This window comes from Ursus americanus, chromosome 15, assembly GCF_024610735.1.
Source record: "Ursus americanus isolate L20-20 chromosome 15, mUrsAme1.1.p, whole genome shotgun sequence".
NCBI classification, from domain to species: domain Eukaryota; kingdom Metazoa; phylum Chordata; class Mammalia; order Carnivora; family Ursidae; genus Ursus; species Ursus americanus.
In genome coordinates this window covers 53632397-53659970 of record NC_142141.1, presented here as the reverse complement: position 1 = coordinate 53659970, position 27574 = coordinate 53632397, and the positions used below count along the sequence as shown (strand labels likewise).

At 45.4% G+C, this 27574-nt stretch overlaps 1 protein-coding gene across 1 annotated transcript in view; it reads left to right on the top strand.

The window, feature by feature from the left end:
- Positions 1-27574, top strand: part of TRIO (trio Rho guanine nucleotide exchange factor) — a 348230-nt gene that overhangs the window by 167369 nt on the left and 153287 nt on the right. Inside the window, 2 exon segments of the mRNA XM_045787154.2 lie at positions 83-313; positions 14704-14826. Of these exon segments, the coding sequence (XP_045643110.1) occupies positions 83-313; positions 14704-14826 (354 nt within the window).

Sequence of the window (27574 nt, the reverse complement as noted above, 5' to 3'; positions counted from 1 at the left end):
ACACGCACCCCTCCGAGCACAGGGATCACGGCCTGGGTCAAGCCGCGAACTGTGGCTAATCGCCCGTCTGTTTTGTCGGAAGGTGAGCCAGGATGGGAAGTCGCTCCTTGACAAGCTCCAGCGGCCTCTGACTCCCGGCAGCTCCGATTCCCTGACGGCCTCCGCCAACTACTCCAAGGCTGTGCACCATGTCCTGGATGTCATCCACGAGGTGCTGCACCACCAGCGGCAGCTGGAAAACATCTGGCAGCACCGCAAGGTCCGGCTCCACCAGCGGCTGCAGCTGTGTGTGTTCCAGCAAGACGTGCAGCAGGTCAGTCCCAGGGCCTGCTTTGCTGCATGGGGATGGACTTGGGAGTTTCAGTGAGCACGTGTCACCCCTGGTGGATCTGTGCTGAGAGACTGAGTAGCTGATAAAGCCAGGGGGAATGGAAGGATCACATGTGGGTGGCGTACGCCCACACGCGCGCACGCGCGCACACACACACACACACACACACACACACACACACACGTGCGGCTGCTTTGCTTTCCGTGAGCGACCATGGTTTTGAGAATGCACGCACAGGTTTCTGCTGGCCGCTAGCTCACATCGGCAAAACACGTGAGGCGGTGCAGGGCCTCCGCTGGAGGCTCTGAGGTGTGTTCTTGAGACAGGTCGTCCCCACTTACATTTATTGGTGAGTATAACGCCAGAGGTGCTTTACCTGGTTTCGTTACAGTTTAGCATTTGTCTGTTCTCTGGTTACTGAAGCAGTAAGCCAACCTTGCTTCTCTCTTCCCACTTGGTCGATAGTGCAGTCCGTGGTGCACAGTAGGTGCTTAACAGATACTAGTCTAGTTCACAAAAAGTGGAATTTTATAACTATCATTTTCTAAGCAGTTTTCCTCTTGTTTGTTATTGTCAGCAAAAATAAGAGTAAGTCCAGTCCCCATACATTCATGCCCCTATTAAGGAGTAAAGAAGATTGGCCTGCTGCCAGGGTTTTGAGGATTAAAGCTGCAGTAGCGTATAAAATATGGTACAGCTTTAGTGATAAACAAGATAATAGTTGTGTCCTTGCCCTAAAAGAGAGGGCAACAAGGGTGTGGATGAGGTGTGAATGCTGCGGCTGAGGGGATTCTGGGAGTTGGCGTGCTGTCACGGAGTTAGGTCTGGAACAAAACCTCTCTCTTGCCTGAGCACCCAAGAGCCCAGGAGCGTTGCTCAGACACCTACGGATTCAGATTTCACTCTCCCCGCGTGTCATCTGAAGGCCAGTAGGCTTTCCTCCTCAGTGGGCTGGGACTGTGGAGAGTCACGCTGTGTTCCGACGAACACGTAGATTCTCTGTATTTTATTGACCCTCATTCTTCATGTAATGTGAGTCTGGTGAGTTCGGAATACTTTAAATTGCTCTATAATTTTTAATATTCCCATACAGTGCTTTGATTCTACTTATAGGTTTTGAATTTTCTGAAGGTTGCATATACCAAGTGCCTCAGAAACGATCATTTTGATGTTTTTCATGTCTCTTTCCAATGCTATTTTAATCAAAGAGAATAATTGCCAGGGAAAGAATATAGAGGGGGAGTCAATGTCAGGAAGATATTTGTGAGAAAAGAGGTGCTGTGGTTGAAAGCGTGAATATTAGCTTCTCCTAATTGTCTAAAAACTTCCACAAACCACGAAATGTTAATAGTTTCAGTATTAAAGGATTTCCCCATTCATCTCTCTGTCCCTTGGATCAGGTGTTCATTACAAACCCATGGACCAGCACGCCTTCTGGACTTGTGTCTGAAGCAGCAGCAGGGGTTCTCCCTCCCCTGTCACCCCAACTCTGAGGGCTCCACGGGGCACCAGGCACATGAGAATAAGCCACTGGACAGTTTATGGCGGGGAGAGGCACCTTTGGGAATAGGCTGAGGAGTCTAGCCATCTAATTTGGCACCAAGTACTTCATGCCCTTGAATTTGAAAACAGCAAACATTACGTTTTATATGTGGAAAGGTAATTATGATAATTGTGAGACCAGTTCTTTAAGCTACATTTTTTTCCCTCAAACATCAGTAGGTTGGGTTGGATGTCAGCAGGAGAAAGTGTTTTGCAATACACATCATGCATACATGGTCCTATTAGCATTCCATAGAAAATAGATAATTGCTCTTTAAGGGAAACGTTCTTTTGATTAAATGATCTGGAATGGTCTGGACTTGTTATGCGAACAGGAAATTGCTGTGTAGGCTTGACTTGTGGGGCAAGAACTGAAGTTGATAAGATTACGCAAAGCAAGCACTTTACCTCGAAGGAGTCCATAGGATGTCAGAACCAAAAATGTGTTTCTGAAACGCAAGCAATTATAACATGTGGAAATTTTTGCTATATTGAGCTTAGACTAGGAGAGGTAAGCTGAGAATAAATGGGAAAAAATAGTAGTCCTTTAGAAAGAGATTGTCAGCAGAAGGTAAATTTGTAAAGATGAACACAAAATCCACAAGAAATGTAAGTCAACTAGATACCACAGGTGGTTTTTGCTTGGTTGTTTTGAGTGATGAGAAAGCATCTGTAAATACTGCTGAGAAAAAAGAAAAGCAACCAACCACATAATGGGTATGGAATGATGACGTTTTTATGGAAACAGCCCTCCCACAGAGTACATGCTTGTCTGTGGAAAACTCTTTGAAAGGACAGAAGCCAGAGTGTCAGCAGCATGTTCTCCAGGAGGGCGGGGGGCAGTGGGAGAATGGCATGAGGAGTTTGGTCTTCGACTTATGAATAATTTTGGTTTAGTGTCTAGTTTTTTTTTTCTTTCACAAGCAAAGGGAATTTTATGATTTCTATATGGAAGGTGTTTCAGATACCCAGACGCTAGGGTGGGTGAGGCCACCGGTGCATGGTCCCTTACCGCTTGTCCAAATCAAAGGCTGGAGGAGGGGGCTGGAATGACTGACTCAAACGCACACGCTCCCTGCTGACAAGTAGAAACCTTTGTCATTGTTCCCTTAAAATGAATACTCTTTCTCGATGATCAAGTAATAGATGTATTCCCACTGCCTTATGTTCACTGTTAGAGCAGCCCTCTGTGGGTGTTTGGTTGTGTTACCGCTGAGCGGCGATCTTCAGTTTAGGGTGCGCTGAGGTTTGCTCTAACAGCATCATTGTGGCTAAACCCGTTCAGGTGGGGTGATACGTGTGGAAGGAGCCCACAGTGGTGTGCTCGCCCGTTCAGTCTGCCTGCCTCTCACATCGGGGGCCATTTAGTTACTCCAGCGTGTTGGGTGAGGTGGAAGGGCCCCAGGATTCCCTTTCTGCCCTCCCCAAAGAAGCCCCTTAGGCAGGGAGATCTCCTAAAAAAGCCTCCTGGCCCCACCCTGGTCGCCCCTCGTATGTATGAGCGTCACCCCCTTAGAGCTGTTTCTTGCAAGAATGCCTTCCAGTTGATGTGGGGCCATTAACTAATATTCTGAGAAAACAGCGAAACAAATCCAGTATCCTCTAGATTCGTCTCATCCACATTTCATTTCTTTTTTTTTTTTTCCAAAATCTCTCTCACGTGTGACACTCAGATACAGAGGTAACTGTATTGCAGACGTCAAAGCTCCTTTTCTCGAGGAATTGTAATCTAGTAAAAGTAGATCATTTGATAGTCTAATAAATTATACCATACCATGTTCAGATTTAGTGTTGAATGTCTTCGGTTATTGTCAGGTGTAATTTCGTTAAGGCGTGAACGTGAGTCATGCCTCTGAAAGGTGTTAGCTAGAGTGAGGGAGTGAGTACAAATAGCCGCCCTCCTCCGTGTTATCTGCCTACCCTGCACATGCATTTTAAGGGTGAATATTGATGCTTTAATGATTTGTGCAAATGTGGGGGCTCCAGAAAGCTTTGCCTGTATCCGTCTCAAGTGTCAAGGTGTGGTATACAGGGAAAATAAGAGTGCCGTAGTAGAGGTGCAAGTCCCAGCTGCCTGGGTGCCATGAAAATCTTCATGGGAGAGGTAGGGTTTGAGCTGCTCTTTGAAGGGTGGGTAGAAAGTCAGCAGGTTGAGGATTGGGCAACGGGAACTGCGGTGAGATTCAAGACCCAGACGGGCAGGGCCTGTCCAAAGAGCAGCAGGCAGCCTGGCGTGGGCAGAATGGAGAGGGATGGAGGTGTGAGATGGGGCAGGTGGTGAAAGGTGACCTCATGATGAAAGCTTGCGACTTGTTTCTGTAAGCGTGGGTTTGCCATTGAAGGGACATGGTGGGCCTCGCCTGAGTCCTGTAAATGGGTGCCAGGGCCTGGAGAGACTTGCGAGTGGCTGTGAAACACATAGATGGCATCTGGGTGCTTCACGTGCTTACTAACGTGTATGTTTCTCTCCTCTCCTACTCTCACAGCCAACCTGTTGAGCTACTGTTTTCCCCCACTGCACTACGTGGAGTTCACACCAGGCGGGGCCTGTGCCATGTGCATTTTGACTCAATACTCTGGGCGGTGGGGGTGCAGGACAGGGTCCTGCACGTGTTAGAAAGCTTGCCCTGGTGGCCGTGTGGAGAGTTGGAGGGAGCGAGACTCTAATTGAGGAGACAGGCTGAGTCCTATTGTGGACATCCGTGCTTGTCATGGAGAAGTCTTGGAGAGCAGAAGTGTGAGGTCCATGGGGCAGTGATCTGTATTTTATTCACTGGTGTTTCCCAAGTGCCTGGGATTCAGTTCAATATTTGTCTAATGAGTGAATGAATGGATAGATGAAGACATTTAAGGAATTATCCAACTTTGCTAATTAAAGATTGTTTTGGGCTAAAAGTTTCTTCATTTATTCTGGAATGGGGGTGGGTTGGCCTTATATTGGAAACAAGTGATCTAACTAGGAGATCTGCTTGAAGGAATAGGAGTTTTGCTTGATATTGGGGAATCAGGAGTGGCGGAGGAAGGAAGGGATCATTTCAGTGCACGGGAATTGTACAAATGTGGCAAGGTTCCTGGTACAGATTTTGGCCACTTGAATGCAAAATGAGGATCTTAAATGCAGCAGGGGGAGGGAAGTCAGGATATGCCATAAAGGCAAAGGAGGAGGTTTCCAGTGCACAGAGAAGCTAGTTTACAGGTTTGTCTTGGGTCTGAGGCTGTTATCCTTACGCCGCTAAAAGCCATCTCGTTGATGCTTGACTTAGGAGTTCTTGGTTGGTGTCACCTACAGGGACCTAGCTTTTAACTGAAGGTTTCTGAACCTCATTGTCCTTTGCTCATTAATTTAAGTCAAGAGGTTGGGTTTTTCTCGTCCCACTCACCAGAATCATTATATAGCCCTAGCTACTTAACACTGTCTTCTGTTTACATTCCCACGCTCACAGTTTTGATTGTGGCTGGTGATAAGAATGGTTAGAGGATTGCCATCTTTTCTGAGAGCTTCTCCATTGGAATTAGGGAGTACTGGAGGGTAAGTGTTTGGGGAGGAATCGGGAAGCTGCTGGGGACTGATGGAGGCTGATGCTGCTCTTCCTGGTGGCTTTAGAGCCAGGTTTAATTACCTTTTGTGGTAGTGAACACGGGAGAGACTTGACTGTGAGGGTGATCTTAGTAACCAGGCTCAGAAGGAGCTGAAAGTCAACAGTGGGAGTTCAAAGGGTGGGAAATGGATGAATTTCTTCCCCCAAAGCAGATAGAGTACAGGACTGCAGGATACATGAGCTGGCACTGTGAGCCGTCAGGACGGGGAGCTGGAGCCCAGGGGACTGGGGTAAGTCAGAAGTGAGTAGGGAGCAAAGGTCATCAAGCCCTTGAGGACTCCTGCACTGAGGAGCGGCAGAGCCCAGCAAACCCCAGCCCCCTTTTATTGAGTGCCAGCCACATTGCCTGGGGCCCCAAAGTGGAAAGTGCCCAGGGATTAGCTGGACAGGGGATATTGCATGCATGTGCCTTTACACAGTTCAGTAACTAGACTTACCTTATACATGATAACTTCAGCATCCCCGATTAAGATCTGGACATAGGAAGATTTGGGGGGGATGGACAACTTTGGACTCTTTATATTCATTTCCAAACCAAGAATGGGAAAGGTAAATAGATGAGCTGGTATTGATAGAATGATGGTTTGGTTGGAGTTTCATGGGAATATCCAAGGGGAGACTATTTATATGAATAATAACCTACCTACCACCTTCCTCCTTCTTTTCCTTCCTTAGCTTCTTTGTTTTCCTTAAGAAATTTCATGTACTTATATAATTAAAACTAGGGTAATAACCATGAGAACTGGTGATTTAAATATTTTTAGATGATAGATGGGTAGGTAGATCATATAAAATTTTAAAATTCCACCAACTCCTCTTTTTTTTATTAAGTTTTTAATTTTAATTCCAGTATAGTTACCATACAGTGTTCTGTTAGTTTCAGGTGTACAATAGAGTGATTCTGCAGTTCTATACATTATTCAGAGCTCATCACGATAAGTGTGCTCTTCAATCTCCATCACCTTTTTCACCCATCCCCCCACCCACCTCCCATCTGGTAACCATCAGTCTGTTCTCTGTAGTTCAGAGTCTCTTTCTGCTTTGTCTCTCTCTCTCTCTCTCTTTTTTTTTTCTTTGCTCATTTGTTTCTTAAATTCCACATGAGTAAAACATACGGTATTTATCTTTCTCTGACTGACTTATTTCACTTAGCATTATACTTTCTAGCTCCATCCATGTCATTGCAAATGGCAAGATTTCATTCCTTTTTATGGCTGGATAATATTCCATTATATATATACACACACACATTACACCTCTTTACTAATCTATCAGTGGACACTTGGGCTGCTTCCATAATTTGACTATTATAAGTAATGCTGCTATAAACATCAGGGTGCTTGTATCCCTTTGAATTAGTGTTCTTGTATTCTTTGGGTAAATACCCAAGTAGTGTGATTACTGGATGGTAGGGTAGTTCTATTTTTAACTTTTTGAGGAAATTCTGTACTGTTTTCCACAGTGGCTGCACCAGTTTGCATTCCCACCAACAGCGCAGAGGGTTCTCCTTTGTCTACATCCTCACCAACATCTGTTGTCTCCTGTGTTTTTTGATTTTAGCCATTCTGACAGGTGTGAGGTGATATCTCATTGTAATCTTGATTTGTATTTCCTTGGTGATGAGTGTTGTTGAGCGTCTTTTCATGTGTCAGTCATCTGGACGTCTTCTTTGGAGAAATGTCTGTTTATATCTTCTGCCCATTTTTAATTGGCTTATTTGTTTTTTGGGTGTTAAATTGTCTAAGTTCTTTAAGTGTTTTGGATACTAACCCTTTCTCAGATATGTCATTTGCAAATATCTTCTCCCATTCAGTAAGTTGCCTTTTAGTTTTGTTGATTGTTTCCTTCACTGTGCAGAAGTTCTTTATTTTGATGAAGTCCCAATAGTTTATTTTTGTTTCTGTTTCCTTTGCCTCAGGAGATACATCTAGAAAAATGTTGCTATGGCTGGTGTCAGGGAAATTATTGCCTATGCTCTCTTCTAGGATTTTTATGGTTTCAGGTCTCACATTTAGGTCTTTAATCCCCACCAAGCCCTTTGTGAGCCCTTCTTCATTGATTTCACCTACGTTCCCTTCTAGCCAAGAAAGTGTACATGGAGCACATGTTCTGACATTGCAAATGCACTTAGATTAGTTAAGCAAAAGTAGCTCTTGAGGTGCTTGGGTGGCTCAGTCAGTTAAGCATCTGATTTCTGATTTCAGCTCAGGTCATGATCTCAGAGTTGTGAGATTGAGCCCTGAGTCAGGCTCCCCACTCAGCAGAGAGTCTGCTTGAGATTCTCTCTCTCCCTCTTCTCCTCATCCCTGTGCTCAAACTCTCCCTCTCCTTCTCTCCCTCCATCTCTCTCTTTCAAAATAAGTAAATCTTTTTTTTTAAAAAGTAACTCTTGCAACACAGGACAATGTGGTTCTGTAGCACACATTTGCTCTAATATTTGCTATACATTTGTGTAACTTGCTGAGGTTTTTTGTTTGTTTAAATAGGTTATTTTTCCAAGTGAGCATTAGGCTTAGTATACTTCAGAATGTTCTAGAAACCATATTTTTTACAGAAGATCTTTCCATATTAAGAATAATTCTATAGATTTTTAGGGCTAACTTAATTCTGGGTTTGGAATACAATGGATGAAGAAACAGCTCTTGGCTCCAGTGGAGAGAAATAAAGAAATGGAGGACTGTTATTATTGTCAGGCAACTGTACATGCCGGACCTGAAAAGTTCCCCCTTCTTCCCTCAGGCCCCAAAAGCCCACAGATGTGTGTTGACCTGCGTCTCTCATTTCACTGTGGAAGTTGTGCTGTGCAGATCATAGAATTTAGAGCCAAGGCCCTCGTGATCCTCTCAAGCTAAGCTCCTTGTTTTCCAGTTAACAGAACTGAGCCTGGAAAAAGTCCAGTGACTTGACCGAAGCTCCAGGAAGCCTGGTGGTTTTCTAACTGCTTCACTGCTCTCCACCTGAGGAGGGTGGTTTGCTTCTGAGCCAAAGAGCAAAATTAAATTGACATGTTGCTTAGAAAGGAATATTGAAGTGGGGCTTTTCATGCTGGGGAAGGGCGTCTAGAAGCTGCAGTTGCTCACCACTGTGAGAGGTTCAGTTAATCCCCTCGGGAGTGGGTAAGTGGGGGCGGAGAAGGCAGGGGAGAGAACCCCTCTGCACTCACTTGTGGCTTCTAGCGGCTTGAGTCCAGCCCCTCACAGTTGCCCCGGGCTGTGTCCTCCTCCTGCTCTTCTCCATGCAGGTGGTCAGCGAGCCTGGCCTCTACCAGAAAGGGAAGAACATGAACGAGGATGCTGGTTTCGGGTAAAATATGCTCTTTGCTTCCGGAAAAAGGTACCAGGCATCCTGAGAGAGGATGTGTATGCGGAATTCAATAATATAAACTCAGAGTATCCTTCTTTTGTGATTTTAACTTTGTGGGCAAATTTCATTAATAGCATAATATTGGATAGCCTCAGGGCAGTGCTAAACACCAGGCTTTCATAAAAACATTCTCTAAGCGAAGGCCTCCTTTTTGGTCTTCTGCTTCCCTTTAGTAGATTTGCAGTGATGTTACTTAATCACTCATTCTTTGTTATAATCGTTAAAATACTGTTAATTTGATAATCAAGAAAGCTCTGATCTAAATGATTGTTTCAGGAGCACTTACTTAAAAATGGCAATGGGAAAAAAAATAAATAGATAGCCCCGGAAACACAGTCTGTTTCAAGATTGGCATCCCCGGTGATTTAAATGAAAACCAACAGCGGTCGAACAAGGAAGTAACTAAATGAAACTCAGTTAATTCTCGCTTTATAGGGGATGCGCAGGGAGGAAATTAATATTTTGCCACTGGAAAAATCTGATTTTATATTAAAAAAGAACATGTTTAGGGTATTTTAGAATTATCTTGGTTTTTCACTTGATTCATGTGTTTGTGTGTTGTAAACTGAATAAACATGACTTTGAAGGAGTTCTCATTATTATGACAGAAAACAAAAAATTCAGTGATTATGTCTTTTTAAAATGGTATCTGGATTTCAGAGATATTTGGATACTTTCCCTGGATACTCTTTGGATCCGGAATTCCCAGTAAAACCAGACTGGCTTCATGTGTTCTTGATTATGTCCAAGGTCTTATCTAGTTTTTATAAACAGCTGTTCTAGAGCTAGAACTCTAATTTTAGAATATTTTTACAGTGTTCATGTAGGATCTACAAGCCATGATGTGATGTAATGATGGGTTAGAGCCTGAGTTTGGGGCTGTGAAGACCTTCATGTGAATCTCTTTTCTCAGTCTTCTTTCTTGGGCAAGTCGTTTCACTTCTCTGAGCCCCATTTCTTGTTGACTAGGGACAATAATCAAAGTCCACTCTCTCATTTGTAGCCCTTGGGGATAGAGGTGTTTGGGGTTAAGAGTTTTTCAGGGGCGCCTGGGTGGCACAGCAGTTAAGCGTCTGCCTTTGGCTCAGGGCGTGATCCCAGCGTTATGGGATCAAACCCCACATCAGGCTCCTCCGCTATGAGCCTGCTTCTTCCTCTCCCACTCCCTCTGCTTGTGTTCCCTCTCTCGCTGGCTGTCTCTATCTCTGTCAAATAAATAAATAAAATCTTTAAAAAAAAAAGACTTTTTCAAACTTTAGGAAGATAACAGAGTTCATACGGTGTGTGATAGAGGACACTGTAGTGGGGTCTGGGCCGCCCCCCATAATCTAAAGGAAAGCATGGAGATTTCTGTAGCCAAATGTACAGGACTAGAGACTGCACTACTGGATCTTGGTGCCAAAGGGATTTTTGGGACCAAGTTTTGAAAAAATACTGAGAATTTCAGAGTTATTTCAGCTTTTTTGTGGATAAGGGATTATGGACCTGCTTGTGTTGCCCTCCCAAACATACATGGAATAATCTTTCAGTAAATAATGCTGGCGGCAGTGACGTGATGCGGGACGATATCAGGAAGCTGCTCCAGTCAGTATTTGAAATAAACACCTCTGCATTTTACTTTATTATTATTTTTAAAGATTTTATTTATTTATTTGCCAGAGAGAGAAGAGAGTACAAGCAAGGAGATTGGTAGGCAGAGGGAGAAGCAGGCTCCCCTCTGAGTGAGGAGCACGATGTGGGACTCAATCCCAGGACCCTGCGATCATGACCCGAGCTGAAGGCAGACACTTAACCGAGGGAGCCACCCAGCCATCCCCACCGTTGCATTTTAAAGGGAAAATGTCTTTACTTTGGCCTTATACTGTCTGTTGTTGAGATACAGGTTTGTGAGAATTAGTTTCATCTGATGGGGGTGTAGTATTTAGTCACAAATTCTTAAAGAAGCAATCACCAGAAATAGTAATCCAGGAAACAGTGAGTATTAGGTCGTGGGGGCTGGTCACAGAAAATCACATAGGTTGTACAAGACGGCCAGAACTCTGCTACGTGAGTTGGTGGGAAGGCACCAGCAGCTGGTTCCCACAACCTTGAACTGAGAGTTGGTAGTGTTTGCTGTCCATTATACCCTACTCGCTTCAGCAGAGGTCATTTGCCCAGGAGCCCCCCAGCTGTTTGCAAACAAGAACAGCTCTTTCCTTCCAGACCCCATCGTGCCAGCTGTATGGCACTTGAGCCGACTCAAGAGGCGTATAGACCAGAGATTAAGAGAATGGACCCTCTGGGTCTTAGTTCCCAGACTGTCTCTTCCACACGGTAGTAGAGGGTCCTTGGTCCTGTGTCTTCATCTGTGAAATGGGGATATGATGTGCCTCCCCTACCCCAGCTCACCGTGAGGAATGATGGCTTAGTGTACACCCAGCCCGGGTCAGCACTTGCTGCAACAGCAGGTTCCCAGACAGCGATATAATTATTAGGTAAGAAATGAGCATAATCGTACTTGCCATCATCATGATCTGTCTTGTAATCACAAGCAGGGAGTTAAGCTAAACAATATGACGGTTTCCTGCCCATCTGGCATTTTGCCTTAGATGCTGAGATGGTATCTGTGTTGTGTTGGTGGCTCACTTTGGAGTGACCTGGACCCGGGGGCTCTCACTGTGTCCATTAGAGGGCACTGATGGACAGAAGAATGAGCTCGCACTACTTCCTCTGCGCAGAGAGGGAGGTAGCCTTGGCCTCCCGGCTTTGCTGTCCTGCCCAGGAGCCAGGTAGCCGGTGGGAAGGGATCGCTGTTGTCCTTCTCCTTTAATCTAGCAGCAGAGCGGCGAATCCTGTGCCAGCCTTGTTTCTGGGGTTGGGGTCACAGGACGAATGACAGCTGCTGGCTGCAGCCGAGGTCAGAGAGGTGGCTGGCTGGATTAGGTGGATGAAGCCCCTGATCCGCAAGTATTTTTATGTTTTCAGTGGAAACGATTCCACAAGCATGTCTTTGAAATGCTCTGTGGACTGCTGTATCGATTCAGGATTCCTGGGCGATCTGGGAAATGTTCTCAGACTTATAAAAGAGCAAAAGCCTCATGGAGAATTTGGTTTTGAGTATGAGCTGGATTTCATAATTGTCTGCCACTATTTTTTTTTAAGTGCTTGGAGTTTGTACACCTTCTTTGAATTACTTTCCTGTTTGTTGGAAATATAATTTCACCTGGTATTTACAATTCTGTCTAAAGGAACCACTAATAAAAGAAAAATTGTAACTCTGAACAGTTGGTTCGTAATAGCTTTAATTTCCAACTTACACTTCCTGAAAGACTTTTCTTAGGCTTCAACACCAAATTTTTATTATTTTAAAAATACTGTATTTTGCTTCCTCAGCCCTTTCTACCAAATAATGTTTACATTTTACTTTTTGAAATTGTGTCCTTATTTCAAGTCTATATTGACTTGCCAGTAATTATCAGGTTTGCTGTTTACCAGTGGCTAAAATTTCTATTAACAGTAAAGTTGCGGAATATACAGAAAATACTGTAGTTAAAAAGAAAGATCTCTTAGCTCTTCATATAGATCTGGTAGGCAGGGAGACTGTAGCCTAGGTATACTTATGTATCTTTATGATCTTTTCAAGCTTAAAATATTTGATCCTTGTCTCCTGTGTGTTATTGGCCCCATGCCCAGAGGCACATTCCATTTAACTCTATCCATCCTTGAGGTTGAGTCGTCTTGAAGTTGTCAATGGACATTTTGTAGGAATGGAACAGGGTCTGTGTTTTATAATAGGAATTAAGAGACTCATGTAAACAACCCAACAGCTTTATGTCTGCCTTGAAGTCAAGTGTGAATGTAGTACTACTTACTAATGGTAATACTAAAGCACAGTCCCTCTCGCCCTCTCTCTCTTATCTCAGGAAAGGACAATAATGTACACTAACTAAAAAGCAATGGATGGGGCGCCTGGCTGGCACAGTGGGAGGAGCGTGTGACTCTTGATCTTGGGGTCATGAGTTTGAGCCCCATGTTGGGTGTAGAGATTACTTAAAAAAAATTAAACTGAAAAGCAACAGATAATTATAGCTGTGCCACCCAAGAGCTTAAAATCGGATGGAACTCTGCCACAGGCTGTGGTTTAGGGGTGGGGATGGTGCGCGAACTGTATATCCGGCACGCTGGGGTGACGTGCTTGTCGTAGACCTCACAGCTCCCCGTTACGATCACTGAGAACCAAGGAAGCTACAGGCCGGGAGGGATAAAGAACTCACCCAGAACACAGAGCTAGACCCTGGGTGTGCAGCAGGGGCTAGAAACGGAGGGTGGAAACGAGAGAGCTTTCAGGAGGCCTGGGAGTGAGGTGACAGAATACATGTAGATCCACTAAGAAGCACTCTGATAGCGTGACCCTGAGGGACCAGCAGATCGGTGGTGTTGACAAAAGAGGTTCAGAAATGAGCTCTCGCAATAAGGTAGCTGTGTGGCTTTAGCTGAGCCTCTGCCGCAAGGCTTGGCCCCTCTGTCGTCCCCCCACCCCACCCCCGCAAGGCATCACACCTCTGCTAATTCTACAGGGTCTTTAAGAGGACCACCAGCGATTTATTCAGGTTTGCAAACTATTTTAGTTACACGTACTACTAACTTTGCTAAACCCTATGCAGAAAGGGCCCTAGGTCAGACCCTTGGCTTCTGAAGGTCGCTGGTTTGGAGCGATGGATAACAAGACCCTGGACGTCGGGCCCTTACCAGCTGCCTTTTCTTTTCTTTTTTTTTCTTTAAGAGTTCTGTCAGCACAGCTGATCTCTCTCTAGTGCAGGCAACAAAGGGCAAGGGATCCTTTTCATAGCACTGAATCCCAAGTTAAGACCCCTTTTATTTTGCCATTAGTGGGGTGCCATGCCTGGTCTGCTTCCAGATTGTCCCCTCGACCACTGTCCTGGCTGTTCCTGCCCCAGTTGGTTCTTCAGTCTGAGATAGTTTTGATCCATATGCATCGTTACCTTAGTTACTAAATGCGAAGTATGAGAGGTGGCCTTCAGCAGTGTGTTAACAAATGTATTTGAATATTTAAATACCTTGTATGTAAAGTTTTAGTTTATAGCAAAAGATGTCACTGACTTATTTTTTGCTAGTTCTCTTTTCCCCATCAGAAAGAAGCCAAGTGTACATTTGATGGTAGTGTAAATATTTTGTTAGATAATGCCAGTTTTCTGTGGTTTCTCAAGTACGAGAGCCAGTGAACTCCTCAGCACCGACTCTGAACCTAGAAACATCGGATCGCAGTGCTTAACTTCTGCTCCCTTTCTGTAGGTGGTGGGTGTCAACTTGCAAGAACTTTTAAGTAATTAAATTCATGGAATGTTTAGCTTTCACAACAGCTTAGTAGTTTACAGAATAAATTACCTCAAAGACCAGGACGGAGGCATTTAAGTGCTTTGTTTTCTTAGGTTTTATTTATGTTTTCAGTGTTCTAAAGAAGAGACAGAAAAACATTAACTTTTGTGGTTAAGCTTGAATTGCCTGAGTTGTGAAGCTTTGAGCTTTATAAAGATGTTAAGTTAAACTGCTTGATAACCACTGTCTTACCCAAAACCTACTCAGTTTTAGATGCTCCATTGTGTATAAAATGAGATGAGACTTAATCATTATTGCACGTAATGATTATACAGAGACAGACTTATGCTTTTATGGTAAGAGCTGTTGAAAATCACGTTAGGGAAGCTGATCAGACGTGGTAGATTAGTGTCCAGCTGCTTCCAGTTTTTTTCCTTTCTTTGCTTCTTGTTTGTTACAGTTTTGACCACAGCCCCTATCAGTGGGTAGCCCTCGCCATCAAACAAGGCAGAACATTGTTTTTATGGCATATATACCTGTACTTTATTGTAGGTGCTGGACTGGATTGAGAACCATGGAGAAGCATTTCTGAGCAAACATACGGGTGTGGGGAAATCTCTGCATCGGGCCAGAGCTTTGCAGAAACGTCATGAAGATTTTGAAGAAGTCGCACAGGTAAAACCATGGCTTTTGCTATTTTTTCCCATAAATACCTATGTGGTTGGTTTTGAATTCGTTTTAACCACATCTGAGATGGGTGATTCTTGGCTAGCTATGTTCAAAGGTGATTCAGAGGAGGTAAAGCTCAGATTGGAGAGTGAGGCTGTCCTTGCCTGCACAGAAAGATGATTTCGTCTCTTGGCTGGACCATAAAATAAGGTGTTCTTGACCCAGAAAAATGCCCTGAATGTTTTCGCCGTATTTATTGTACCAATGCCTGTTGCCTCATTTGTGAGATTTCAACGGATAATCAGAGAGTAGTGGTTCTTCTTGCATTTCTGTAATGATGGGCCAGCATTTCTTGTCCTCTTCCAGTTCTTTCAAATACATGTGCTTAGAAACAGGACGCAGGGTGTGTAGTGTGTTTAGGACACAGGCTGTGTGGAGTTGAAGCATTGGCTATAATGCTCACTAGCTGTGTCATTTGGAAAAGTCTCTTCACATTTCTAAGATTAACTGTCTTATCTGGAAAGTAGGCAGAGGAAAGGCTTCTAGAGAGGAAGTCAGGTGTGCGTGTGGCTGCAGCACTTGGAAAGCACTCAGGCCAAGGCCTTCCTACAACTTATTATTTGGTAAATGTGCTTTTTGTTTTGTGTTTTGAAAGAAAGTGGAGTGAACAAAGGGAAAATTACAATAACGTGGCGCTGTGTGTGTGTCCGTTCCGTATTATATGGAAGCTATAAGGAGGTGAAGGGGAAAAGTTATTTTAAAAAGAAGTTGTCCAGTAGGATAAATCCAAACTGAAACACATTATTGTAAAACCGAGGAACATCAAAGTCAAAGTCTTAAAAACAAGGAGAGAAATGACCCAACAGCCCCTGTGAGAAGCACTATTAGAAAGACAGTTGACTTCTCGGGGCGCCTTGCTGGCACCCTTGGTTGAGCGTCCGACTCATGGTTTCAGATCAGGTCATGATCTCGGGGTCATGAGATCCAGCCCCGTGTCGGGCTCCGAGCTCAGTGGGGAGCCTGCTTGGGGTTCTCCTTCTTCCTCTGCCCCTACCCTCCACTCACTTTCTATCTCTAAAAAAAATAAATCTTTAAAAAAAAAAAAAAAGAAAAGAAAAGTTAGCCCACTTCTCACCAGGAACCATGGATTCTGGAAGTTGGTAGAATAGTCTTAAGGGAAATGAACCCTGAACCTGGAATTCCAGATCTAGCAGGACTGTTGTTCAATGATGAGGATAAAATGTAGACCAAGACTGAGCGAGATACTTACCAGAAGAACGAAAGCATGTCATTTATTTTTTTTAAAGATTTATTTATTTCAGAGAGAGAGAGAGTGCACATGCATGAGTGGGGGGGAGGAGCAGAGGGGGAGGGAAAAGAATCTTAATCAGGCTCCATGATCCATGATCATGCCAGACATGGGGCTCGATCTCATGGCCCTGAGATCATGACCTGAGCCAAAACCAGGAGTCAGACGCTCAACCGACTGTGCCACCCACGTGCCCCAAGGCATACGGTTTAGTCAGAATAATGGAAGCAGCCACTATAATGTGAATGCTGCAAGAAGAGGGACTTTGTTTTGTTTGCTTCTCTATCACTGACGCCTAGAACAATGCCTGGCATATTTAAGTGATCAGCAGATATTTATCAAATGAATTAGTTAATAAAAAGGAAAGTATGAAAAGAAAGGACTGGGATCAAGAATGAGCATAGAAATTGGTAAATATATTTGTAAATCCAAGGACTGACCATTTAAACCACAGATGGTAGATTTGGAGTTAGTTAAAAAGAGCACAGCACGGAAGTACCAGAGCACTCAACGTGGGGGAGAAAGTGAGTTCTGAGGCTGGAGGAGGTACTGCTTACCTGACTCTCGTAGACTCAGGGGCACATTAGCACTTTGGAGTGACCACTTAAAGTCTAGGGATAGGAAGTGTCAAGCATAGCAGGAAAAGAAACACAGAAAACTGGGTGAATAAAAATTCATGGAAATGGGTAAGGTGGAAGCAAAAGAAACAAAGACAAAAATCATGACAGAAATCACAGAATAAGATGTGGTAATTTGTTCATAAGTATCAGTAATTACAATAAAGGCAAAATAGATTTTACTTGTAAAGAGGCAAAAGATTCTCTAATTATCTCTTAAAAATCATGCTATGTATTATTTTCAGGAACACACCTAAAACATAAATACCTAAGAAGTTTGACAATATGTAAACTAGTAGAGAAAGATCCACCAGGCAAATATTAATGAAAAGAAAACCGAATATTAGGAATATTAATATTAAGCAAATAGGTTGGAGAGTATAAAAACATTATTAGAAATGAAGAGGTTCTGGGGCGCCTGGGTGGCTCAGTCGTTAAGCGTTTGCCTTAGGCTCAGGGCGTGATCCCAGGGTCCTGGGATCGAGTCCCGCATCAGGCTTCTCTGCTGGGAGCCTGCTTCTTCCTCTCCCACTCCCCCTGCTTGTGTTCCCTCCCTTGCTGGCTGTCTCTCTCTCTCTGTGTCAAATAAATAAATAAAAATCTTTAAAAAAAAAAAAAAAAGAAAGAAAGAGGCTCTTCCCTTATAAAAGGAAGAGTATCAGTAGACATCCAACAATGTGGCCTCATCTGTAAGTCAAGAGAGAGAGGAGTAAACCGTGGCCGTGTGTCCGTGGATTCTACATGACAGAGGGTTCAGGTACACACTAGTGTGGGGAACTGAATCTGGAACAGACTTATGGGATAACAAAACAGTCTACACTTAAGTCTTGTTCAGTGAAAATGCCTTCTCTACACGTCCTGACGTACAGAGTAGATGTCTACATGCCTTCTCTACACGTCCTCACATGCAGAGTAGATGTCTACATGCCTTCACATACAAAGTAAAAAAGACAATCCCGGCCTTTCTGCTTTCCTGATCTCAAGAAAAGAGCAGGAAAAGATGGTGTGTTCAGCAGCCTTGACACAAGCAGGATGCTATCTTTGGAGCATTTTTCTTGTCTGTTTTATGTGTGGTGTCCCTACTTCATGCCTGTTGGAAAATATTCTGTCTTCCTCTTGTAGAAGAAATGTGGAAAATGTGCTCTTATCTCCCCCTTCATTTTTTCCATGTGATAAGCTACTGCTGTGGCCAATGCAGTTTGGGGATGGACATGAAATTTGTGTTATATGAGCCAAGACTTGAGGCACTGAAGAAAGTAAGAGGCAGAACTGCAAACAGCTAGGCTCTGGAGATGGAGGCTACCCTCTCAAGTAGCATGGTCCCCCGCGACGGTAGGCTGGGCTGCCCTCGCCTCTTCCCACATCCTCCTGAGCTCCCTGCAGTAGGGAGGATGATGGTCTACTGAATGTCCTCATGTGTCCAGCACCCCGTCGACCCTTCTCCCTCCAGTTCCTGTGGTTCCTTGCATTCCAAATTAAGGAAATCTCTGCTATGACTAATGCCCTATCTTTTCATGGTAAACTCATTTCCTCTGGTCTAAGCCAACCGTCAAAGCCATCAACACAGGTTCCCAGAGGGCAGCAAGACTGAGAAGACTTTCTCTGTAGGAAACATTTCTGCTCGCAGGTTTCTAAGGTAAGCCAGGGGTCAAAGTAGCACCCTGAGCTGTGGTCTGCTCTTCACCCCTGGTTCAGAGAGAGGCAGGCACTTGTTTGCTCCCACGTCTACCTACTCAGCTGAGTCCCAGTCCTTTCTTATCTCTGCTCTTTGTCCCTGGGATTCTAAGGGGTGCCCAACCCTCTTCCCCTTACACCAAAAGTGCTTCAACCCCCAATCTGAGCTGTGCATCAAAAGAAGCCTTGAATACAAACACTTCGTTCACTTTGCAGACTTCTGTATCCACTTTCCCTCCCTCTGGTTTTCAGATACTGGCCATGCATCAGGCATTCTGACGGGCACTGGGCGGGGGGTGGGGGGTAGGCAGTAAGCCAGACCAAGTCCTATGAGTCAGCATGGCCACCTGTTAGAGGGTTTTCCCTGGCAGTAGTTGATGTCTAAGCAAAGACCTGCAGTTAGTGAAATTCAGCTTGGTGACAGAAGGAAGAAAATACTAGAAGCCATCATGGGGGCATCAGGTAGGTTGGACTGTTGAGCAACACCACCAGGTGGCCTGCAAGGCTGGAGGCTGGGGAGCTGTGTGCACACTGCCTGCCTCTCCTCTCTGGGGTCCTCTCTCCATTGCCACCCGCCATGGGTGTGGGCTCCAAGCTCCACCCTGAACATGACCACAGCCCCACGTGTCCCCCAGCCATCGCTCCTGCTGTCCTCCATCCACTGGCATGACCTGGGCCTTCCAATTATGACCTCTGTTCCTGGCATCTTCAGGATACCTTTGTTCTTTTCTTTCAGGCCCTCAATATTTATGGGCCCTCCCCTCTCTTGAAGAATGCCGCTTGATTCTTCTATATTTTTGAGCCACCAGTTGGCTTTGGAAGCGCATTCTGCCAGCAGGTGTGCTGCGGTTGCCGTGGCTCAGAGTAGGCATTCGGCTGTCCGTCGTCGTTGACCGTGAACTGAGCCCCGGCCGCTTCCATCGTTCCCCTCGCTGTAGAGTGAAAATCTCTGATCTTTCCTGTCCACAAATATGTGGCGACAACTGTTATGTGCTGGGCTCCAAGTAGTTGGTAATGGAGGTCTAGAGTTTAGCGCATGGTCGGCCATGTGTGTAGGGACATTTCAGATCGCACAGAACGCCCGTGAACCATTTCAGTCTAGTTCTAAAAGTTCGCTCTGCCTCGGAGTGCACCACCAGGCCATGGAGGTAGAAGGACCGCCCTGTGTGAGGAGAACCAGCCACAGATAAAATGAAGGGAGGGTGCATTAGACCTGAAGACATAGGGTGGACTTCTCCTTCTGGCCCCTCTGCCTTGTTTCGTCAAGACTGTTTTTATAGTATTTTAAGCCAGAAGAGGTCTTAACTATAAGACGGCTCCATAAGGAGTCTGGCTTTTGAAAACCTTGTGCAGCAGCTTTGGTCCGGACAAACAGCGGCCTTGGTATCGAGGCAAGATTACATCTTGTTTGTAGCCTCCTTCACTGAAGTTCTCTGGCTCTTCCCAAGGGACACAGCGTCAGTGTTGCTGCAGCACAAGCAAGTGAGGCCCAGCGCAGTGACCTTCACCACCCTTTCCCGCTGCCCGCCCCCATCCTTGACTGCTCTCTGGCAAAGCAAATCGCAGGAGAAGTGCTCATGGCAGAGAACCAAGTTTCTATTTTAGATTGATGTTATCTTTTGGACAGGATCCCTTAAATATGGGAGCAGAGGTAGTGTTAGTGCTTAATCAGGAACCGTATTTCATTTTCTGAAACATATTCACAAAAGTAAAACAAATTTTGGGGTTTAGGGAGAAGAAAATTCCTTTCGCCGTTGCTTAAGGTTGTTTGTTTCTTAGGGTTGCATGTTGAAGGGTCCTTTGTAAAATCAATTCAAAATTGTCTTTAGAGATCTAGAATTAGTTATTTATTTAATACACTTACAATCAGCTTCTTCAAAACAGCGAGTTGTGGCGTATGATGAAGTAACAGATACAAGAAGGAAGTGGTGAAAGTCTTACGGCTGGATTCATTTAACATGTACTAAATATAGGTTAATTGTGTAGAACAGTGCTGGTGTTCTGGGAAGGAGGAACCTGAGGAGACGTCAGATTAAGTTGGTGGGAGTGAGTTGCGCAGCCTGGCGAAACTTCTTCAGGGCGCGAGACTTCTTGTAGGAGCCGCCGGCCTGGGGCTTTGTTTCAAGCGCCACGGTCGCCACGTCAGGACGCACTCGGATCCGTGTGGCATGCAGTGTCACAGAGCCAAGAACGTCCTCTCTACTAACCTGCACATCCATCCCTTCTTTATTCTGTACAGTGATTGTGAGTAGCTGTTTCTCGTTGCACGGATCCAGGCTGATGAATTACAGGGCGTGGCTGTGCAACCATGTCCCATTTCCATGCATGAGCTTTAAGGAAGAAATATGGGCTTCCCCACAGAAGCTTTCTGCACCTGACTGTTGGCAGGGGAGATGCTCCTTGCAGGCATTTTCTCTTTTACCTTCTAAGTAAATATTCAAGTTAACATTCCTTTTTAGATTTAAAAAGCTATGATTACAATAGCCAGTAGAATAGAGCCCACAAAACTCTGGTTCAAGGAAGAAGCTGGTTTCGAGAGCACAGATTTCTTGAATACGATTAGTAAATCTCTGGCGTGGCATCTTCCCACGGGCGTGGATCCTGCGAGTGCTTACACTGCCTTCTCTCCCGTCTGCCTGTCCCCTGAGATTCACGTCACCTTCCCAAGATGTAATGTATTGTGACAGCCTTCTCCATGAAGCCGTTTCTGTCAACAACTTTTTATATGTGCCATGTAATTATCTTGTCTTCCAGGATAAAGAAGTGTGGCATTTAGGAAAGTAGGAGACATTCCATTTGGGCAAGATTTGCAGAAGATAATCAGGCCTATTCTCCAGTTCTCTGGTCGCTCCTGAGCTCATTGTCCTCCTTTGTGGAGGCTTTGTGCGCAGCATGTCCTAAATTTCTGATTTGCCACAGTTAATAGATCCTTGCTTCTCTAGCACAGGCTGCCATTTCGCAATAAGTTCATTTTTTGATATAAGGTGTGGCGTTTTGTCTTTTTAAATAAATTAGTAGTGGAGAATTTTGGCCCAATGTTTACTATCAAGGATTTCCTTTGGGTTGGCATGTGCTTACAAGATATCAAATTTCCCTTATCACAGACACTTCTTAAATGTCCTAATGCCTTCACTGCTTTTATGACCATGGGCAAGTTCCTCCGTCTCCCCAAGCCTCAGTTTCCCTAGCTGTAAAATGATACCTAATTCCTACCTTTGCCAGGTAGCTGAGACGAGACTACGTAGACACTATGCCTGGCACTCAGCGGGTGCTCATAGTGCTGATTCTCCGCCTGGAACCTTCCCCACTCCCTCCCCCCAAAAAATTATTTCTCCGGTAAAATGCTAACACCTACGGATGACAGTCAGTAGTCACTATTTTGCTGTACCTAAGTATGCACCATACAGATTTTGTCACGTCTGCTCTTTGTGTCGCAAGTTTTATCATGCTGTAGCGTGTTTCAGCTCTGTATCACCTGTGTGTGTGTGTGGGGGGGCTGGCTTGTGTCCTGTGCTTTCCCTTTGTGGATGAAAAGATGATCCCTGGCAATTTATGGGCCTTTTAAATGATTCAAAATACTGGGTGTGGTTTTGGTTTTTTTTTTTAAGATTTTATTTATTTGAGATAGCACAAACAAGGGGTGGGGGAAAGGGGGAAGCAGACTCCCCAGTGAGCCGGGAGCCCGATGTGGGGGACCCTGGGATCATGATCTGTGCCAAAGGCAGACACTTAACTGACTGAGCCACCCAGGCGCCTCAGGACACTGGGGTTTTTAATACAGATTGTAGATGTACTGGCCCATCATTCTTTAATGTTACATTAGTATAAAATACCTTGAAAGCTTTCTATATGCAGACTTCGGCCTGTTGTTTTTTTAAACAAAACAAATGGAACAGAAGTAATCATTCCTTGAAATACTTATGTTCTCCTCCTCTCCTATGTTTTCTAAGATCAAGAAAACCTATCTTTTTCACTAGATTCTGTCTAAATCTAGCCTCTGGCCATCTTCTGTTGGTCCCAGACCAGAGCAGCTCAGGATCCGTAGAGAAAGGAAGGTCTGATCTGCCCTGCACGGTTTCCTGAGTCCTAGCACTTAGGCAATTTTAATTTACTTCTCCAGGAAGAGGAAACTGTTCCGCCTCCACCCGGGCCTGGCTTTTCTTGTATCTCCTTTAATCTTCCTCACAGGGAATGTGGGCCCACCTCTCAGATGAGGAACTGGGCCCACAGAGAGATGCCCTTGGGGACGGGATGGCAGGCCAAAGGCAGGAGAAGTCTGGTATCTTCAGGCTCTAAAACAGCCTCCTGACACCACCTCCTCTTAAGTAGAGATAAGTACTGAATTTTCCCTTGCAAGAGGAACCCTGGCCTGGGCATTTGTTGTTTGAACAATCCTAGCTCTCCTGACTGACTAGGACAAGTCACTTCCCCTTTGTGCCTTGTTTCCTCACCATCCTTGTGGTAAGGCTGTTGCGGGGCATAGGCCAGGGGCTCCAGAGTCACCATTTATAACCAGTATGCTCCTCAGCACGTGGAAATCTATCATCTTCTGTGGCAGAAGGATCCAGGGTGGGCTCTGCTCACAGGAAGGCCGTCGGTTTCAGAGACCCCCACATGCTGCCCCTGGCTCCACCAGCCCCTCCTCAGGGCCCAGGGAAAGCCATGGAATCCGTTGTGCAGGCTCATTTTCTCCCAAGTATAAAATGAGAGGTAGGACTAAGTAAATATTGTGTAGTGTCTCCAAAAATTAAAAAAATGCACTTGTTCGTTTGGAACGAACTCACATATGCCTCAAATATCCTTCCCTGCTGGCAAAGAGGTAGAAAAGCTTTTGGAAACAAAATGTTCAGTGCTGGGAGGCAATATGACCTGCCGATCTACTTAGCAAACATGAGAGGTAAGCGACTTCATGGCTGTGGTGACAATAAGAAAATAGGATTTAGCTCTTAAAAAAACGTGTGTGTGCTACATAAAGCATGATGCTCTCTTAGCTTCTTTTGTGCCTCTGCCCAGAGAGGCAGAGCGTGCTTCCTGGGTGAGGCTCCGCGAGGGGAAGCCTGGGTCTCCTCCATAAAGCCATCATCCCCAGAAGAGTCACCTCAGCCTGAGCCCCTGATGGTCAGAGACCCTTTGTCGGCCATGTATGCAGAGCCTCTGTGGCAAGAGCCCTCGATGCTGATAGCTGAGCTTCCCAAGGAGAGCTCTCTCTGTGCCCAGGCGCTGCACCGGGGGGCCTTTCCTGAGAGGGAAAGTCTAACTGAGATAATTGTGGAAAGTACTCAAGGATTATTCCAAAGGTGTATGTGTGTGTGTGTGTGTGTGTATTGCATACACATACACACACAGGTAGCTGACCCTTGAACAACATGGGAATTAGGGACACTGACACCACCCCCCACCACAGTTGAAAGTCCACATGTAACTTTTTTTAAGATTTTATTTCTGTGTGATTACTACACCCAGCATGGGGCCCACACCTTAACAATCCCAAGATCAAGGGTTGCACGCTCTACCAATTGAGCCAGCCAGGCCTCAAACATCTGGGTATAATTTTGGACTCCCGCAAAAGCTTATCTATTAGCCTACTGTTGACCAAAAGCCTTACTGATTACATAAACAGCCAATTATCGTATTTTATATGTCATATGTATTGTATTTTTACAATAAAGTGAGCTAGAGGGAAAAAATGTTAATAAAATCATAAAGTATATTTGCAATACTGTATTCATCAAAGAAAAATCCACGTATATATGGACTGTGCAGTTCAAATGTATTGTTTAAGGGTCAATTGTATAAACACATATACTTTGAAACTTTATTTTTTAGACCAGTTTTAGATTTACAGAAAAGTTGTGAAGATGATACAGGGAGTTCCCATACCCCGCCCCCAGCTTCCCCTACGATTACTCTTAGTAGGGTACATTTGTTAGAGTTAACGGACACTGATGGATTACTATAAACTGAAGCCCTACTTCGTTCAGATTTCCTGAGTTTCCCCCATTCCAGGACCCCGTCCAGGATGCCACATTGCATTTAGCTGTCATGTCTCCTGAGGCTCCTGTTCCAAGAGTTTCTGTCATTACTTTTTATTGTTGTTAATAGCACCCCAGTCCTTTCCCTTGGCAGGACAGTATTCGAATTCTCATTCTTAGTTTAGCTCCCCCCCTCATCCATCCATAAGGCCGAGATGCTCTCCAGCCTGCGGTTCAGGGGCACCAAGTCGGTGATGTGACTGGTTTTGGAACTGAGGCCTCTGCTGTGAGAGTCTTCCCTCCTCGGCACCCGGGATCTCCGAGAGGTTCCATATCTGTGTGTGGAGGGCTTCTTGTCGCCATCCTCCTTGGCAGGGTGCCAGACTGCGCCTGGGGGATATGGAGGTCCAGAAGTGCCCAGGATGGAGAGCGGACGTTTAGAAAACGTGCTTCTGTTGTCACAAAGCCCTTTGGAAGTGGGCCATTTCACTGTCTCTGCTACGCGCAGAGACTGTTCTAATTTAGCTTCCAGGTACGTCCCATCGAGTATACAGACCTGCGCTGTTAGTTCTGCTGTCAGATTGGAAATGGACAGCACTTTCAGATTATTCTAGGTAATTGTTTCCAAAGACCATGTAAAACATACATAGATGCATTTTCCAACTTTGGCCATAATTAGTGTATTTTAAGGGATTGGATTCTTTGACATGTCTTCACTTATTTCTGAAAAGAGTTCTGAAAGATCCTCAGTTAATAGTGCAGAATACCAAAAAGAAAAGTCCCCTGAAAACGGTTGTTCAGATTGGCAGGGCAAGACGGCGGAGAGTGTGCCTCGCAGCCGCGCGTGGGCTGTGCTGCCTGAAACCCCGTGTGCAGGAGTCCCACGAGCTGAACAGGACAGTGTGGGGCGGGGGTGGGGCATAGGCACAGGCTCCACACTCAGACCCGGGCCGAGCCCTGCTCCCACCTCCCGACAACCTTGTCCTCCAGCCCAGCGACTGCCCTGCAGGCCTCAGTTTCCTTAGCTGTGGGAGGGGCTGTGCTGAGGATCAGACCAGGGCCGGTCAGTGCTCGAGGTCGGGGTGCAGCCTGTGGCGATGATGAAGGAATAGACTGACTTTTTGTTGGTTTTTATGGACACTTTTAAATTCTCTGCGGACAGTGCACCTCCACTTACGGCGTGCCCAGGGGTGGACGGCTTCTGCCCGCACGCTGACGCCTGGGACGCCCGGCGCTCTGTTCGCGTGCATCACGACCATCCTTCCTGAGACCATCTCATACCTATCATGCCGTACTTACACTTGCTGTACTTTTTTTTTTTTTTTTTTTTAACTTACGGGGAAGTTGGAAGTACAGCACAAAGAACTTAACTCTCCCTTGAGCCCTTGACTTTAGTCTGTATTTCCTAGCAGGAAGGGACATTGTGCTGCACGCCCACAGTGCCCCTGTCAAAATCAGGAAGTGAGCGCTGCTGCGGGCTTACCTTCCAGCCCCCGGACCGCGCGATGTCCTTCACGGGGAAAGCACCCCGTGCAGAAGCCCCCGCGGCGTTGTTGTCACGCCTCGGAGGTCCTTGAGTTTGTAGCACGTCCTTGGTGGTTCCTAAGCTCTGGTGACCTGACGCTTTGGAAGGTTCCAAGCCTGTTGTTTTGGAGCATGCTCCTCGCTCCGGGTCTGACGTTTGGTCAGGAGTAGGTTCCGGTTATGTGTGTGCCCTCCCACCAATCGGCACCTGACTTTAATTCGTCCCGCTATGTATGGTATTCCCTTTGATTTCTAGGTTAAAGTGGTGTCTGCCGCATTTCTCCATTGTAAGATGAGTCTCCCCCCACTTTGTAATTGTTAAGCACTTAGTGGGGAGCTACTTTGAAATTCTATAAATATCCTGTTCCTCATCCAATTTTATTTATTTATTTATGTCTGTATGTACTCATGGTTTCCTGTTGTATTTGGTGGATTATACTCTGTTACTATCTTTGTTTACTCTCAGATTGTCCCTGATTTGGCCAGTGGGAGCCTTCTCAAGCTGCTTTCTGTGTCCTGACCTACCCACATTGTCCTTGAGCATTTCCTTACTTTTGGATACAGTAAGATGTTTCAGCCTCATCTTGTACTTTGTCCCCCCACCCCTTGAGTCAGCCGTATCTCCAGGAGCCCTGGTTCCTTGTAGCGGAGAATGATGATTACAGGTAGAAATCTGGGTGCTAAGCATGCTTACTGCTGTTGGGCCATAGCTGCTCCTGGGCCTTCTCAGGGGACAGAGGGAGAGAGGACGTGTGTGTGTATGTACGAACGTGCATGTTCACACACCTGTGAAAACCATGTGTTCACACTCATACCTCTAATTATAGTCCAGTGCCACAGGGTTAACTCAACTTTTCTCCTTTTCCATATTTGTAAGTCCCTTCTCTGAAGTGAGGACCCTGCCTCTCATTATCCTTTACCTGTTGGCTTAGTAAATGGATGTCCCTGGATGTGACCAGTCTCCCCAGTGGGAGGCTGCCCTTGCAGGGGCACCCTCGTCCTTCCTCAGGCTCAGGCTCTCTGCGGGGCACCACCCCACAGTCTGGGCCACTGATGAGACACCCACTGTGTGCTCAGCTTTGGGACTCACATGTTGGAGAAGGATGAAGGACTCCACCTGTTTCTCAGAGGGACGGCAGCCTGCTCTGTGGGCCTCCCCAGCAGGCCTTCCCTCTGTTCTCGCACTATGCCGAAGCCCTCCCTCCCGTCTCTGCTGCTCCTGGCCCCACCAGCCAGCCCTCTCTCCAGCAATTCCACAAACAGAGTCAGGTCTCTAACACACCTCTTTTATCTGTGGAACCATTTGCAGCTTTTCATTTATCATGAATTAAAATGGAGTAATTTTCAAAGTATTTTTGATACCTATTTACACATAACTTTCAGCTCTTTAAAGGCTTATGGTTATTTCCTTTTTCTCAAAAAATATGTCCCCTTATGTAGAAAAAAGATAAGCATAGATTACCGATAAGCAGAAACATGTTAAGAAGACAGCAGCTTGTATTTGCAACCTCATCTTTCCACTTGCACTTGGGGAATTATAAAATCATACATCATACTGAAAAACAAAACTGGAACTCTGCATTCTGTCACAAGACTAGAAGGGAAAGTGAAGTGGGCATTTGTGCTGGTCGTGCAGCAGCAAGAAGCTGAAGGTCCTC